This window comes from Tupaia chinensis, unplaced genomic scaffold (assembly GCF_000334495.1).
Source record: "Tupaia chinensis unplaced genomic scaffold, TupChi_1.0 Scaffold144767_1, whole genome shotgun sequence".
Lineage (NCBI taxonomy): Eukaryota > Metazoa > Chordata > Mammalia > Scandentia > Tupaiidae > Tupaia > Tupaia belangeri.
The window spans coordinates 484,951-499,303 of NW_006204627.1; the positions used below are offsets into that span (position 1 = coordinate 484,951).

Sequence of the window (14,353 nt, forward strand, 5' to 3'; positions counted from 1 at the left end):
TGAGGCATGACCACGCCCCATTGGGAGTGCTTTCTCCTTCTTTCTGCCACCGACTGAGGAATTCCTGGAGCCACAAGAAGGAGAAGAGGCAAAGAAGGAGTCTGTCCTAGAGTCTCTAAAGAGAATATAGCACTCTCAAGTGCCTTCATTTTGGACTTTGGGCTTCCAGAACTGTGAGGGAACAGATTTCTGTTGTTGGGAGCCACCCAGTGTGAAGTGTGTGTTACTGCAGCCCTAGGAAACTAACAGAAGCAGCAAGCCCATGTGGGCTCTCAGAGGAGATTTAACCAAGCTGCCATGCTCTGTAATAAAGGTGACATTTTGATATTACCTCTATGGACTCAGTTGTCTTATTTCTCACCTGGCTGAAAACCCAGGCAGAGAAGAATGCAAGTATGTATTATGCCTCTTCACAAACTCCAGAGACTCTCTCTCAGAGTGGGGGTGAAAATGAAATGAGACCACATAAGTGAAATCACCCTGCACAACTTGCACTTAGGTGGTTTATACGAAATGTCACTTTCTTTCCTCCAGAATGGTCTTCCAGGTCTACTGACCTTCAATGTTTCAGAGTGTGGTGATAATTCATCTCTACTTCCCGATCGCCCAAACAGGCTGCAACTCCTCATTCAGAGAAGATAGCCAGGCAGGCCCCAGTCCCTCATTCCATTAAAGCCACAGGAAGCGGTGAGCTCGTCCTATGCCTCAGGCTCAGAGGCCAGATACAACCTTCCCCACTGCAGGTGCGACTGATCTTTTATCATGGGCCCGGGAGAGAAGGATGGATTGAAAACACCTGATCCAAATGGCTGCTGCTCCATCCCATCCCCTGCAATCTATTTTAGCCACAGGACTCCACCAAGAGTAACAGACAACTAAAGACTCTTTGAACTAATGCCAGCAGGATATGCAAGACATAAAATACCAATTTGCCTCAATCACTATTCTGTATGCACGGGGAGACAAAGTCCTGGGACTTCAACCCGCGAGGGTGGGCCGCCCCTCCTGCCCCTGTACTTTGAGGACTCACCACGACTGGTGTTGCCTTACTTACATGATCAGCAGCTCCGACTCATATCGCATTAATTTATTCTTCTCCAGGACCAGCTTAAACCATTCCTGCAAAAGCTGTGCTTCGTCCTGTGAGCCTGAATCTGCTTAAGAAATCAACAGCAAATGGGTTAGATTGGCATTTCTTTCCCCGTGATCAAACAGGTTTGGAGCCACTGTAGCGGGCCATGTTTGTAGCCAGAAGGGCTCGGCAGGCAGCAACTCCCTGACACCCTGTTGATACCTCAAAGCCAAGGGTGTGATAAATAAAACCCACCTGTGGATGCTCTGGTGGGAGGTCTGCTTGGACACTGAGGGCATGACTGCTTGTGCCCCATGGGATGCATACCTTGATAACACCCTACTCTCCTGCCTCCTTGCGTGTCCTCCATACAACTTACATATGCTTATGCATCTCATCTTCCACCAAAGAAAACCCTTTTTCAAATGCCTACCAAATGCCTGGGGGCTTCCCAGCTCCCTTCATCAGCAAAGAAACTCACACCATGTTTGGTCATAGAGGAATGATGACTGGCATTTTGAGGTTTTACACAAAGGTTTTTGTCAAAGTCACACAATGATGTAAATGTTATTAACTTTGAGTCTTGTGGAGAAAAAGTTCTATCCATATATTCCTTTTTAAAAGAATTATTTATTGGGAACCAGCAGTTAGCGTAATGGCTATGTCGCTGGACTCCCACATAGTTGACCGTGGTTCGTGTCCTGGACCCGGTGGCTTAGAACTCACGCCGGGCGCGTGTGTGTGCGTGCCCAAGACCCCGAGAGGAGAATGGAGGAGAAGGGATTGCCGCATGACCATCCCCCCTGGGGGGTGATTTCTCGCTTTCTGTCTCTATGTCTCTGTCTGTCTGGCGAGTGCACGTGCCCTATAGTGAAAAAACCTCTCCCCCCCAAAAAAAGGAATTATTTATTTAATTTTATTGTTATCATTTTTAAATTTGATGAGAGAGACAGAGAGAGAGAAAGAGAGCAGAAAAGTGAGAAAGCAAGCTGCCAGGTCTAGGACTTGAACCACAGTCAGCCATGTGGAAGTCTAGCACCTTAACTGAGTGCTGGCCCCACATCCATAATTCTTACAACTTAGATTATGACCTTTATTAAGCAGAATAGTAATCATGAGAAAATTGGCAATGCTTCTTAGATATTTGGTGTTAGATACTAAATGTTTTGATAGTGAAATGTTAAAATCTGGGCATATTTGAGAAGCAGCAAGATGGAGGTGGCTTGCTTCTTTTTTTTTTTCTTCAGAGATGTTTTTGCTATAGGATGCATGCACTTGCCAGAGAGACAGAGAGAGACTGAGACAGAAGGCAAGAAATCACCCACCAGAGGGATGGCCACACTGCAATCCCTTCTCCTCCGTTCTCCTCTCAGGATTTTGGGCACGCACGCACACGCGCCTGGTGTGAGTTTCAAGCCTCTGGGTTCAGGACTCAAAGCATGGTCGACTATGTGGGAGTCCAGCGACATAACCATTATGCCATTTGCTGGTCCTAATGGAGGTGGCTTTCTAATATATCACCCAGCAATGGGAACACAAGCTGTATGCAAAGCTCATGGCCATTCCAGGATTTATATTGGAGTGTATAAACAATGCAGACTGACTTATGGGACCTTGGGCAAGATGCTTAACCTCTTGGAGCCTCTACTTTTTCATCAGTTAAACTGGAATAATAAGACACACAGGTACCATAATGAGCTGCTATTTATCTGCAGCCATTGTGCCAGCAGATGGAGGGTGTGCATATTCTATGCAGCATCTCATTTCATTCTCTCAACAAACTGAGCAGTGGGTTCTCTCCTCATCACTGCTTAGGAGTCGAAGAACCAGAGGTTTAAGAAGTTAAAGGAGTGGGAACAGCAGATGGAGTAATAGTTATGTCGCTGGACTCCCACGTAGTCAACTGCAGTTCAAGTCCTAGACCCAGTGACTTAAAACTCACGCCAGGTGCAAGTGTGTGCGTGCCCAAGATCCCAAGAGGAGAATGAAGTAGAAGGGACTGTGATGTGGCCATTCCCGTGGGGGATGATTTCTCACTTTTTGTCTCTTTGTCTCTCTCTGTCTCTCCAGCTAGCGCACATGCTGTATAGCAAAAATCTCTTAATAAAAAAAAAAAGATTAGAGCAGCTTTCCCAAGCTCACAGGCGGTAAGTGTTAGAGCTGGGACTTGAATGGAAGTGTGCCCTGTCCCAAGTCTGTGCTCCTCACTGCTGTGTGTGCGTCTTCCTTCCTCTCGCTCTCGCTCCCTTTGCTCTTCCTCCCTCCTCCTAGTACAATAGCATGTGAGATAAATAATGTCTCCAGCACTCCGTCTTGCACAGAGCACATAAGCCATGAAAATCAGTGCCCTTTTCTTTCTGTCTCCTGGTCCACATTTTAAAAAAATATTTAATTTTATTTATTATTATTATTTTTTGAAATTTGGCCAGAGAGAGAAAAAAATGGAAAGTGAGAAAGCAAGCCACCAGGTCTGGGACTCGAACCTCAGTCTAGGTGTGAGTCCAGTGCCTTAACCACCATGCCATCTGCCAGCCCCCACATTTTTTAACTGATAAGGAAACCAGGGCCCAGAAAGATTCATATACATTGTCCCAAGTCATGTAGTTTATGGGCAAATGGGTGCTAAAATGTAGATCTTGAGTTCTGACTCATTTATTCACTCATTTAATTCATCTATTGACTGAATATTTTCTCTGTGTTGCTATTCCTTAGGTACTGGGAATACAATGACATATAATATTACATATCACAAGAAGTTTGGAGGTAGTAAAGTATAAAGGATATTGTTAGATCATCTTTTAGATCAGACAAACTAAAAAATCTGGAATAAAATAGAAGTTTAGAAAACTGTCATGGGGCCAGCAGGTAGTGTGGTGGTTGAGGTGATGGGTTCCCATTTGGCCGACCGTGTTTTGAGTTCTGGGCCTGGCTTGCTTTCTTGCTCTCTCTCTCTGTCTCTGTCTGTCTTGCTCTGGTGAGTGTGTTTTCTCTATAGCAAATTTAAAAATAATAATAATAATAAAAATTAAACAAATATATATACATATACATATATATTAGAGAGATTTTTGCTAGAGGCACATGCGCTTGCTGGAGAGACAGAGAGACAGGAAGCGAGAAATCACTCCCTAAAGAGTGACCACACCACAATCCCTTCTCCTCCACTCTCTTCTTGGGATCTTAGGCACACCTGCACATGTACCTGGCATGACTTTTAAGCTGCTGGGTCCAGGACTTGACTACGTGGGAGCCCAGCGACATAACCATTATGCCATTTGCTGTTCCCAACAAACAATTCTTTAAAAAAAAAAATAAAAAAGAGGGACCAGCAGATGACATAGTGGTTACGTCACTGGACTCCTACATGATCGATCTCAGTTTGAGTCCTGAACCTGGTGGCTTGCAAATCACCCTGGGCGTTTGTGCATGTGTGCTCAAGATTCCTAGGAGGAGAATGGAGAAGGGATTGCAGCATGGCCATCCACCCTGGTTGGGTAACTTCTCATTTTCCCTCTCACTGTCTCTGTCTCTGTCTTTCTCCTGTGAGCAGAGAGGCCCTAAGGGAAAAACCTGTACAAAAAAAAAGAAAAGAAAAAAGAAAATGGTCACAACAAAGCAACCACAACAATCTACCCTGAGGATACAGAGTGAGTTTTCCTGGTCAGGTCATGAGGCTGGGCTTGTGATGTCTGAACTGGGATGCTGAAGAATAGATAACACTTTTGCGAGGAAATACTGAGGATGTAAGAGGGCATTTTCAAGAAGGAACAGTGCGAAGATGAGGAGATGGGAAAGAAGAGGTAGAGGCAGAGAGCCGAAGGGCTAAGGAGACATGAAGGGGTTGACAACGAAGCCTGGGATTTTATGAAAATCTCATCATGAAGGCCCCCAAAAGAGAAAATGCTGAGGGATTTGTTCTTCATACTGTGGAACACAAAAGCACATTAAAGTGGATGGAGTAAGAGAATAATATGTGAAGTTTTACAGAGGAAGGTGCAAAAGGGAGAGAAATAAGATGCTTTTCTTAGGTTTCTTTTTCTCTCTTTCTTCTTTCTTTCTTCTTTCTTTCTCTCTTTCTTCTTTCTTTCTTTCTTTCTTTCTTTCTTTCTTTCTTTCTTTCTTTCTTTCTTTCTTTCTTTCTTTCTCTTTTTCTTTCGAGAGGTTTTTGCTATAGGGCATGTGCGCTCACCAAAAAGACAGAGAGACAGAAAGCGAGAAACCACCCCCCCCCAGGGGGGCCGGCCACTCTGCAATCCCTTCTCCTCCATTCTCCTCAGGATCTTGGGCATGCATGCACAGGTGCCCTGCGTGAGTTTAAGCCACTGGGTCTGGGACTCGAACTGCAGTCAACTACATGGGAGTCCAGCAACATAGCCATTACGTCAATTGCTGGTCCTGATTCTTAGGTTTCTTGAATGAGTGAATGAAAGAATAAAAATTCATAAATATATTGAGTTCCATCATCTTCTAAGCATGGCTTGTGGTGCTGAAGGACAAGGATGAGTAAGCACTGCTGCAGCTCTTTAGGAAGCTGGGAGTTTATAGTCCACTGGGGGAAACCAGCACACAGCCAAGTAGAATACAATGTGCCCCTTCCTGTGGGAGCAACGGAGGGAAGCAATTAATCTCTTGTGGAGGTGGGAGAGAAGGCCTCAGAGAGGAGACAGCAGGTGAGCTCAGTTTAGATAGAAGAGTTAGAGTTTCCCAGAGAGGGGAGGAGGTAAAGAACCAGGCATTTTGAGCCTTAATTGTGAGGCCACCAGGTGATGTGGCAGTTAAGGTGGCTGGATACCTAAATGGCCAAAAGCAGTTTGAGTCCTGGACCCGGTGGCTTGAAAATCATACCAGAGGATGTGTGTACATGCCAAAATTCTCAAGAGGAGAGTGGAGGAGAAGGGATTGTGGCGTGGCCATCCCCCTTGGGAGTGACTTCTCACTTTCCCTCTCTCTGTCTCTCTCCTCTCCAACATATGCATATGCTCTATGGTAAAAAACTAAAAACAAAGGGGAAAAAAAAGAGAAAGTGTTAATTGTTGAATAAAGAATGTAGTGTATAAACCAGAGTCATGATGCATTTTTGCATAGAAAAACAGAAAAAGAATACAACATGACTTTTCTGACAACCCAATATAACATAGAAGTTAAACATATTAGGACTCAGACTTGAAACCAAACTTGGACTCCTCTACCTACCCTTATGGGGGCCTGAGAAGTTAACGTGGTCTCCCTGAGTCTCTGTTTCCTCATCTGTTGTGAAGCACAGTGGGATTGATTATTCGCTCAACACCCTTAGCCCAATCCTGGCACATCATATAAACTCAATAATGATAATGGTCATTATTTAAGTTATACAGTATACATCATGGAAGGGGTCACCTGACCCAACCATGGAGCCAATGAAGGCATTCCTACCTCTTCCTCCCTGACGGGGAGCCACTCTAATCTCTCATGTAATTAATTCCCCATGTGATGAAGGAACGCCCTGCTGCGTGGGAAGCCCCTTCCACAGCTATGGGCTATAGGTGTTGAAGACTTCTTTCTATTGACCTTCAATGGGTTAGGCTCTGGAGGGAAACAGAACATAAAACTGTGTATTTTACATGAAAAATGATCAGATATTTAGTTTTTACATTTTTAAAAAATTATTTATTCTATTTATTATCATTATTATTCTTTCACATGATTTCATCAGAGAGAGACAGACAGAGAGAGAGGGAAAGTGAGAAGGCAAGCCACCAGGTCCAGAACTTGAACTGTGGTCGCCATGTGGGAAGCCCAGCACCTCAAGCACCATGATACCTGTTGGCCCCATAATCAGATATTTAAAGACAAGTCTCAGAATTGACTGACGTTTGCTTTCTGCAGAGTCATTTATCACTTGCTCATGTAAAGGTTGGCCACCTCTGTTTACCTTCTGATTTTCCAGGCCAGAGTTGAGTAAGACAGCAATAGCCCAGAGTGCAGCGGCCCTCACACGCCTTCACCCTGTGCCCTGGGGTAGCGGAAGTCTTGTTAGCAGCCTCTTCACTGAGGCTCTTACTAGTTTATAAATGAGCTCTTGTCTTCCCACCATATTGGTGGTGAAATCTGATGCCTCCATGTTCCATTTGTGCAACTGATCTATTTCTTGATCGAATTCAACTTCTAATGCACCCCATTAAATATCTTGTTTATTTTGTCCCTTTGTGGGGAAATCTTTTGACTATTTTATCCAGCTGACAGAGTTCTCCTCACTCTGGGATTTCTGCAAAATTGATATATGGGCATCCTGTACCTTTGTGATATCAAAAAACGAAATGTCAGATGGGACTGGACCAAGAACAGAGCCATCTGGTCCATCCTGAGGGACCCTGCTCAGCTTTTGGGTGGAGCTGATTCTAAATTGGTATCATTCAGCCCACACTGCTCTCTCTGCCTTGTCCATGAAGCTGTTACAGGAAACTTTGATTAACAAAATAATTTCCTGAAATTGAACTCCACAACGGCTGCCATATTCATTGGCACTACAAACCTTACAGCTCCACCCAGCAAAGGAAGCAACATTTGTTTCTCACATCTTCTCAGTAAACACCATTGGTTCCTAGTAACCTCCACATTCTTTGAAATACTCACAATTTCTTTAATAATCCTTTCTAGAATGTTGACAAGGATCAGAATTTGTGTTTCTTTCTCACATGAAAAATAGAAAATGTATTCATCTCTAGTCTTTGGTTCTGAAATTCTCCAAGATTTTCAAAAACTGAGGTCATATCTCAGGTTCTTTCAACAGCAGGGGCTATAATAACTCTATTCATTTTACTAATATATATATATATATTTTGAGAGTTTTTTTTGCTATAGGGCGTGTGCACTCGCCAGACAGAGAGAGATATTGAGACAGAAAGCGAGAAATTACCCCCCAGGGAGGATGGTCATGCCACAATCCCTTTTCCTCCATTCTCCTCTCAGGATCTTGGGCACCCACGCACACGCGCCCAGCGTGAGTTTTAAGCCTCCGGGTCCGGGACACGAACCGCGGTCGACTACGTGGGAGTCTAGTGACACAGCCATTACACTAACTGCTGTTTCCCTACTAATATTTTTTTAAGAGAGATTTTTTTGTTATAGGGCATGTGTGCTTGCCAGAGAGACAGAAAGTGAGAAATCACCCCCCGGGGAGATGGCCATGCTGCAATTCCTTCTCCATTCTCCTCTTAGGATTTTGGGCACACACACCCTGTGTGAGTTTTAAGGCACAAGATCTGGGACTCAAACCATGGTCGACTCCATGAGAGTCCAGCGATATAACCATTACAGCATCTGCTGGTCCCTATTCAACTAATTTTGACTGAACAATGCCCACATCTAAAAGGTTGGCCTATGTACTGTCTCTCACCTGGGCTTAGAAACCTGAATTCACAATGCTCTCATTGTCCTCATCTACCTAGATTCAAGCTCTTCTTCTAGATATTGGTTTAATATCTAGACTGAGGACCATTTTTTGACAGAGAAGACGGAAAAGCTGAGAGTTGAAAATTCTGCTTTCCACGCTTCATCTAACATTAAACCATCTGCCACAAACACTGGGCCCATACTTTGCTCGTTCTCAATCCAAAAGAAGCAGCTTTAAAGGCACTGTTTTGCTGTCTTTAGAGTATTTTCGTTGTTGCTTTTCAGATTCAGCCTGCTTGCTGCATTACACCCACGGGCACTAGCCAGACTCCGCTCCCGGGTTACGTGTTCCTTTCGCAGTCCCGTGCGTCCTTCTAAATCGGGTCTGTTAAGAGAGCTCCCTGGAGGGCCACACTGATTTCTGCTGACCCTGTACTCAACAAACACGGTTGGCCTACCTTCCTCAATTTCACATTCTTTTTTTCAAAGGAATAATTTGCAGTTGTATTGGCCATGGTTCTCTTTTCTTTCTTTCTTTTTTTTTTTTGAGAGAGATTTGCCATTACACTAACTGCTGTTTCCCTACTAATATTTTTTTAAGAGAGATTTTTTTGTTATAGGGCATGTGTGCTTGCCAGAGAGACAGAAAGTGAGAAATCACCCCCCGGGGAGATGGCCATGCTGCAATTCCTTCTCCATTCTCCTCTTAGGATTTTGGGCACACACACCCTGTGTGAGTTTTAAGGCACAAGATCTGGGACTCAAACCATGGTCGACTCCATGAGAGTCCAGCGATATAACCATTACAGCATCTGCTGGTCCCTATTCAACTAATTTTGACTGAACAATGCCCACATCTAAAAGGTTGGCCTATGTACTGTCTCTCACCTGGGCTTAGAAACCTGAATTCACAATGCTCTCATTGTCCTCATCTACCTAGATTCAAGCTCTTCTTCTAGATATTGGTTTAATATCTAGACTGAGGACCATTTTTTGACAGAGAAGACGGAAAAGCTGAGAGTTGAAAATTCTGCTTTCCACGCTTCATCTAACATTAAACCATCTGCCACAAACACTGGGCCCATACTTTGCTCGTTCTCAATCCAAAAGAAGCAGCTTTAAAGGCACTGTTTTGCTGTCTTTAGAGTATTTTCGTTGTTGCTTTTCAGATTCAGCCTGCTTGCTGCATTACACCCACGGGCACTAGCCAGACTCCGCTCCCGGGTTACGTGTTCCTTTCGCAGTCCCGTGCGTCCTTCTAAATCGGGTCTGTTAAGAGAGCTCCCTGGAGGGCCACACTGATTTCTGCTGACCCTGTACTCAACAAACACGGTTGGCCTACCTTCCTCAATTTCACATTCTTTTTTTCAAAGGAATAATTTGCAGTTGTATTGGCCATGGTTCTCTTTTCTTTCTTTCTTTTTTTTTTTTGAGAGAGATTTATGACAGGGTGTGTGAGCTTGCTGGAGAGACAGAGACAGAAAGCAAGAAATGGGGATGGCCATGCTTCATGCTGCAATCCCTTCTCTGTTTTGGCTTGAGATGTTGGGCATGCATGCACACCCGACATGAATTTTAAGACACTGGGTCTGGGACTTGAACCGCGGTTGACTATGTGGGAGTCCAGCGACCTAACCATTATGCCATCTGCTGGTCCTGGCCATGGTTCATTTGTTTGAGTCTTCCTTTCTTGAGTAATTGAAATCACTATTGGACATCTATGGCCACAGCACTATGTGCAGGCTTCTAGGGACCCTGCCTTCCCCAGATGCTGGCTATCAGGGAACTGTTCGTCACCCAGCCTCGCCTTGCTCTCAACTCTGACCATGCAAATTCCTCTAATGGGAACATCAACTCGCTGGCCCCTGTCATATACCTCCATTGTGGGTTCTGATGGCTTCTAAATCAGCACAGCCCCACTGTGAATGGAACAGAGGGACGTGAAAGAGGGCGTGGACTTTGAGATCTTCAGAACTGGCCCTGTCATTTACAAACGTGAGACACTGGGCAGGTAGCCTCACACCTCCTGCTTGAGTCTCTTCCTGTGGAGAAGGCAGATGATGGCAGTACAGCAGACGCCGGTCATGGGGACTGAATGAGATGGTATGTATAAAGCATTTGCCGTTGTGCTCGGCACGTAGGAAACACTGAGTACATTCAACGCCGCTGTTATTACCACCGCATTGCTTCCAAAGTGAAGTTCTACAGCTCCCCAGGAATTATTTTCTATTCATTTTAAAACTCAGCCAGAGGGGCTGGCAGGTGGCGTGGTGGTTAGGGGCATTGGACTCCCACATGGCTGACTGCAGTTCGAGTCCCAGATCTGGAGGCTTTCCTTCTCACTTTCTCTCACTCTGTCCCTCTCTGGTCAAATTAAAATAAATTAAAAAGCTCAGCTAGATTGTAATCCCTGACTTGACTATATGAAGGGTCTTCAAAAAGTTCATGCAAAAATGTGTATTATAAACAAACAGAAAACCATGCATGAATTTCAACACTTCTTTGTACCAAGATAAGCTAGTATGTTAATTCCATTTTTATCATGAACATTCAAAGTCCCCTTGTCCATGGCTAAACTTTATTGTAACTTTACATAATTATGATGTTTTTGGCCTTGTGAGAACACACAGGCCATACGGTGGGTCCTCAGTGCTCCTCGAGAAGGACTCAGTGTCTGGTGCCCACGGAGAATGTTCATTTAACCACATCTCCAGCTGGGCCATGGCTGCTGCAGGGCTGAGGCCTTTCAGGGGAGTCCCTGGTCTGGGAGCCAGGAGGCAGCTCCTCTGGTTGTGAACAGAATGGCCCGGTTATACGGCCCTTATTTTCACCCCTTCATCGGGTCAACTCATTCCTCATTGGCTCCAAGTCTCTCATATCATGCTTTTTCCTAGACAAAAATGTAAGTAGTTTCACTGGCTGAAGTGAGATAAATTAAACTTAACACAAAACAACATTTTATTAAGAGTCCCTTGTATGGCTCACTTTTGTCCAAGAGCACCCTCAAAAATTCAAAGCAAATTATATCACTCCCTACTGAGATTCTTCAATAACTTTAAAAATCCAGGCCACTGGGGATGGGGTAGCAGGTGGTGTGGTGGTTAAGGTGCTGGACCCCCACATGGGTGACCACAGTTCGAGTCCCGGTCCTGGCAGCTTGTTTTCTCACATTCTGTCTCCCTCTGGTGAGTGCATGCCCTATAGCAAATGAAAAATTAAAAACAATATAAAATGAAATAATTAAAAAAATACAAACCACCAAAGTGGCAAATCTGAGTGCTTGCTTACCTTAGGGTGACTGGCATGTAATGATCAATAACTTGTTTTCAGAATGAGTAATAACAGAGAGCAAATGAACACTGTATTCTTTAAGTCACCTATTTTTTTTTTTTAAACTGCTTTCTTTTGTAGCTAGTGCTGAATATGTTTCTGTGTATTGGTGTGTGGTTTTTCCAAGCCCAGTCTTGTTTTGCTGTCTGGTTCCTAACCAGAGAGTTCTTTAGATGGGACTTTTTTTTTTCACCTCCTTGGAATCTGTGAGAAGTCCTAATTTGGTGTTTGCTGCAATTTTGTTACTGCACTCGACATCTTCACAGTGCGCCAGGGCATTCCCAGGGTATTAGAGGAGTTGCAGCTAGAACCCTTAGCAGCGGAGCAGGGCATCTTCCAGTCTCCAGACGGCTGCTTCTGCCCCTTTTGTTTTCCTACCTCTCACCAACTCTGAGCTCCAGCTGCTCGTCCACAGCCTGTTTCATTTAGGTCTTCACCAGCCTTCGCTACCTGAGCTCCTGCAGTGCCTTTCACTCCACAACGCCCACACAGAAAATGGCATGGGCATGGTGGTTAGCGGCACAGGACTCCCACATGGCAGACTGCGGTTCGAGTCCCAGACCTGGCAGTTTGCCTTCGCACTTTCCCATGCTGGGCCTCTGGTCTGATTCAGTCTCGACCAACCCAGCATGCTGGTAGCCAGCTCTCGGGGCCTTTGAGAGCCAGAGGCTACAGCTGGAAAAAGCAAGTCTAGTCCTTCCTTTCAAACTACTTTTTTGTTTCGTTTGTAACTACATATCCATTTGTCCAAAACAGACAAGAGAAACGAGTTTCTCCTGCTTTATTTGGAAGGGTACCATCTTGTACGCAGTCTTCTGCAGCTTGCTTGTTTTAAATTCAGAACTGTTGTGATAACGCCTCCCAGCTACTCACTCATTTTCACTACCGTATATGTCATATTCAGTTGTATGACCACACCACAAATGTCCTCCTGTTAATGGCTATCTGGGTGTTCTGCTATTCTAAATAATGCTGCTGTATACATTCCTGTATATGTCGTCCTGTCCGCAGGGTTAAGAGTTTCTCTGGAATAGACAAGAATGAAATTCTTGAATTGTAAGGTATGCAAATATTCAGCTTCACCGTATAAAACCAGATTGTTGGTTCAATTTAAGCTCTCAATAACATTCGTAAGAGTGCCCCTGGTTCTTCGCCTTCGCCAAACACTTACTATTATCAGATTTTGGAAATTCTGATCATTTCATTATTTAGAGATTTCTCATTGCAGTCCAAATATGAATCTTTCTAATTGTTAATGAGTGGAGTATCTTTTTCATATACATATTGGACGTTTTGTATTCTTCTGCGAAATGTCTGAGAGGGTGTTCAAAAAGTTTATGGAAAGTGGGTATTATGAAAAAACTATGCATGGACTTAAAAAAATTTCTTTTTCCACCAGGGCAGGCCCCATAGCTTAGTAGTTAAGGCAGACAGCTGAATTTCATGTGACTATCATGGTTAGAATCCCAGCCTTGGTGGGCATACACGTCCCGGATCCTGATGGGATAGAGAAACGCAGGAAAGGGATGAGGGTGTGACCTCATCCCTTGGGAGTGCTTTTACCCTTTCTCTCTCTCTCTGGCAAGTGTAGGTACCCTCTAGCAACTAAAACAAACAAACACACAAATAAATAAGTTTTGTCCACATGAAAATTAATTCTACATTAACTCCATTTTTCCAAAAACTTTTAAAATCCCTCTCATATATTTATATATTTGCTTATCTTTATTTTGAATTGTTCTCCAATTTCTTAGCAGTTTGTAAGCGTTGGGGCTATTGTCTCTTCCTATTTATTTATTTTTTTTTTTGGAGAGGTTTTGCTACAGGGCGTGTGCACACTCTCCAGAAAGAGCGAGGCAGAGAGACAGAAAGTGAGAAATCACCCCCCAGGGAGGATGGCCACTCTGCAATCCCTTCTCCTCCAGTCTCCTCTCGGGATCTTGGGCATGCACATACACACGCGCCTGGCATGAGTTTAAGCCACCGGGTCCGGTACTCGAACCACAGTTGACTACATGGGAGTCCAGCAACAGAGCCATTGTGCCAACTGCTGGTCTCAGAGTTGGAGAGTATTCTCCAACAGATTCCTTTTTGGTGATATTTGTGGCCACTCCAGTTTCTGAATCAGCGGATTTTTCTTTTCATTTCCTATCTGGGGTCTACTAACTACCGATTGAAGCCACAGAAGAGTCTTCTTAACTTTGCACGTTTCATTTTTCATAGTAGAGCCTTTCGTCTTTTTGGAATTGATCTGTTTGTGTGGTGTGTGATAAGATTCAATTTGTTTTTTTCTCTACATGGAAATCCCGTTGTCTTCGAGTCACTTATTTCCTGTGATCTGCGATGCTGCTGCTGCATTACATCAAGTCGTCATATTTGTGAGATTATATTTGGGTCCTTTGGCAACTTTCAGTAAAGTATTAAAATTGGCTTTGTCGGGGCCACCAGGTGGCGTGGTGGTTAAGGGCGCTGGACTCCCACATGGCTAACCGTGGTTTGAGTCCCAGACCTGGTGGTTTGCTTTCTCACTTTCTTTCTTTCTCTCTCCCTCTGTCCCTTTCTGGTCAAATAAAGATAAAT

The 14,353-nt window shown here is 44.2% G+C and overlaps 1 protein-coding gene across 1 annotated transcript in view; it reads right to left on the bottom strand.

The window, feature by feature from the left end:
- MICAL2 (microtubule associated monooxygenase, calponin and LIM domain containing 2) overlaps positions 1-14,353 on the bottom strand; it is a 181,519-nt gene that overhangs the window by 7,834 nt on the left and 159,332 nt on the right. Inside the window, exon 33 of the mRNA XM_027767848.1 lies at positions 1,055-1,154. Coding sequence (XP_027623649.1) covers positions 1,055-1,154 — 100 coding nt within the window. The remainder of the gene's footprint in view (positions 1-1,054; positions 1,155-14,353) is intronic.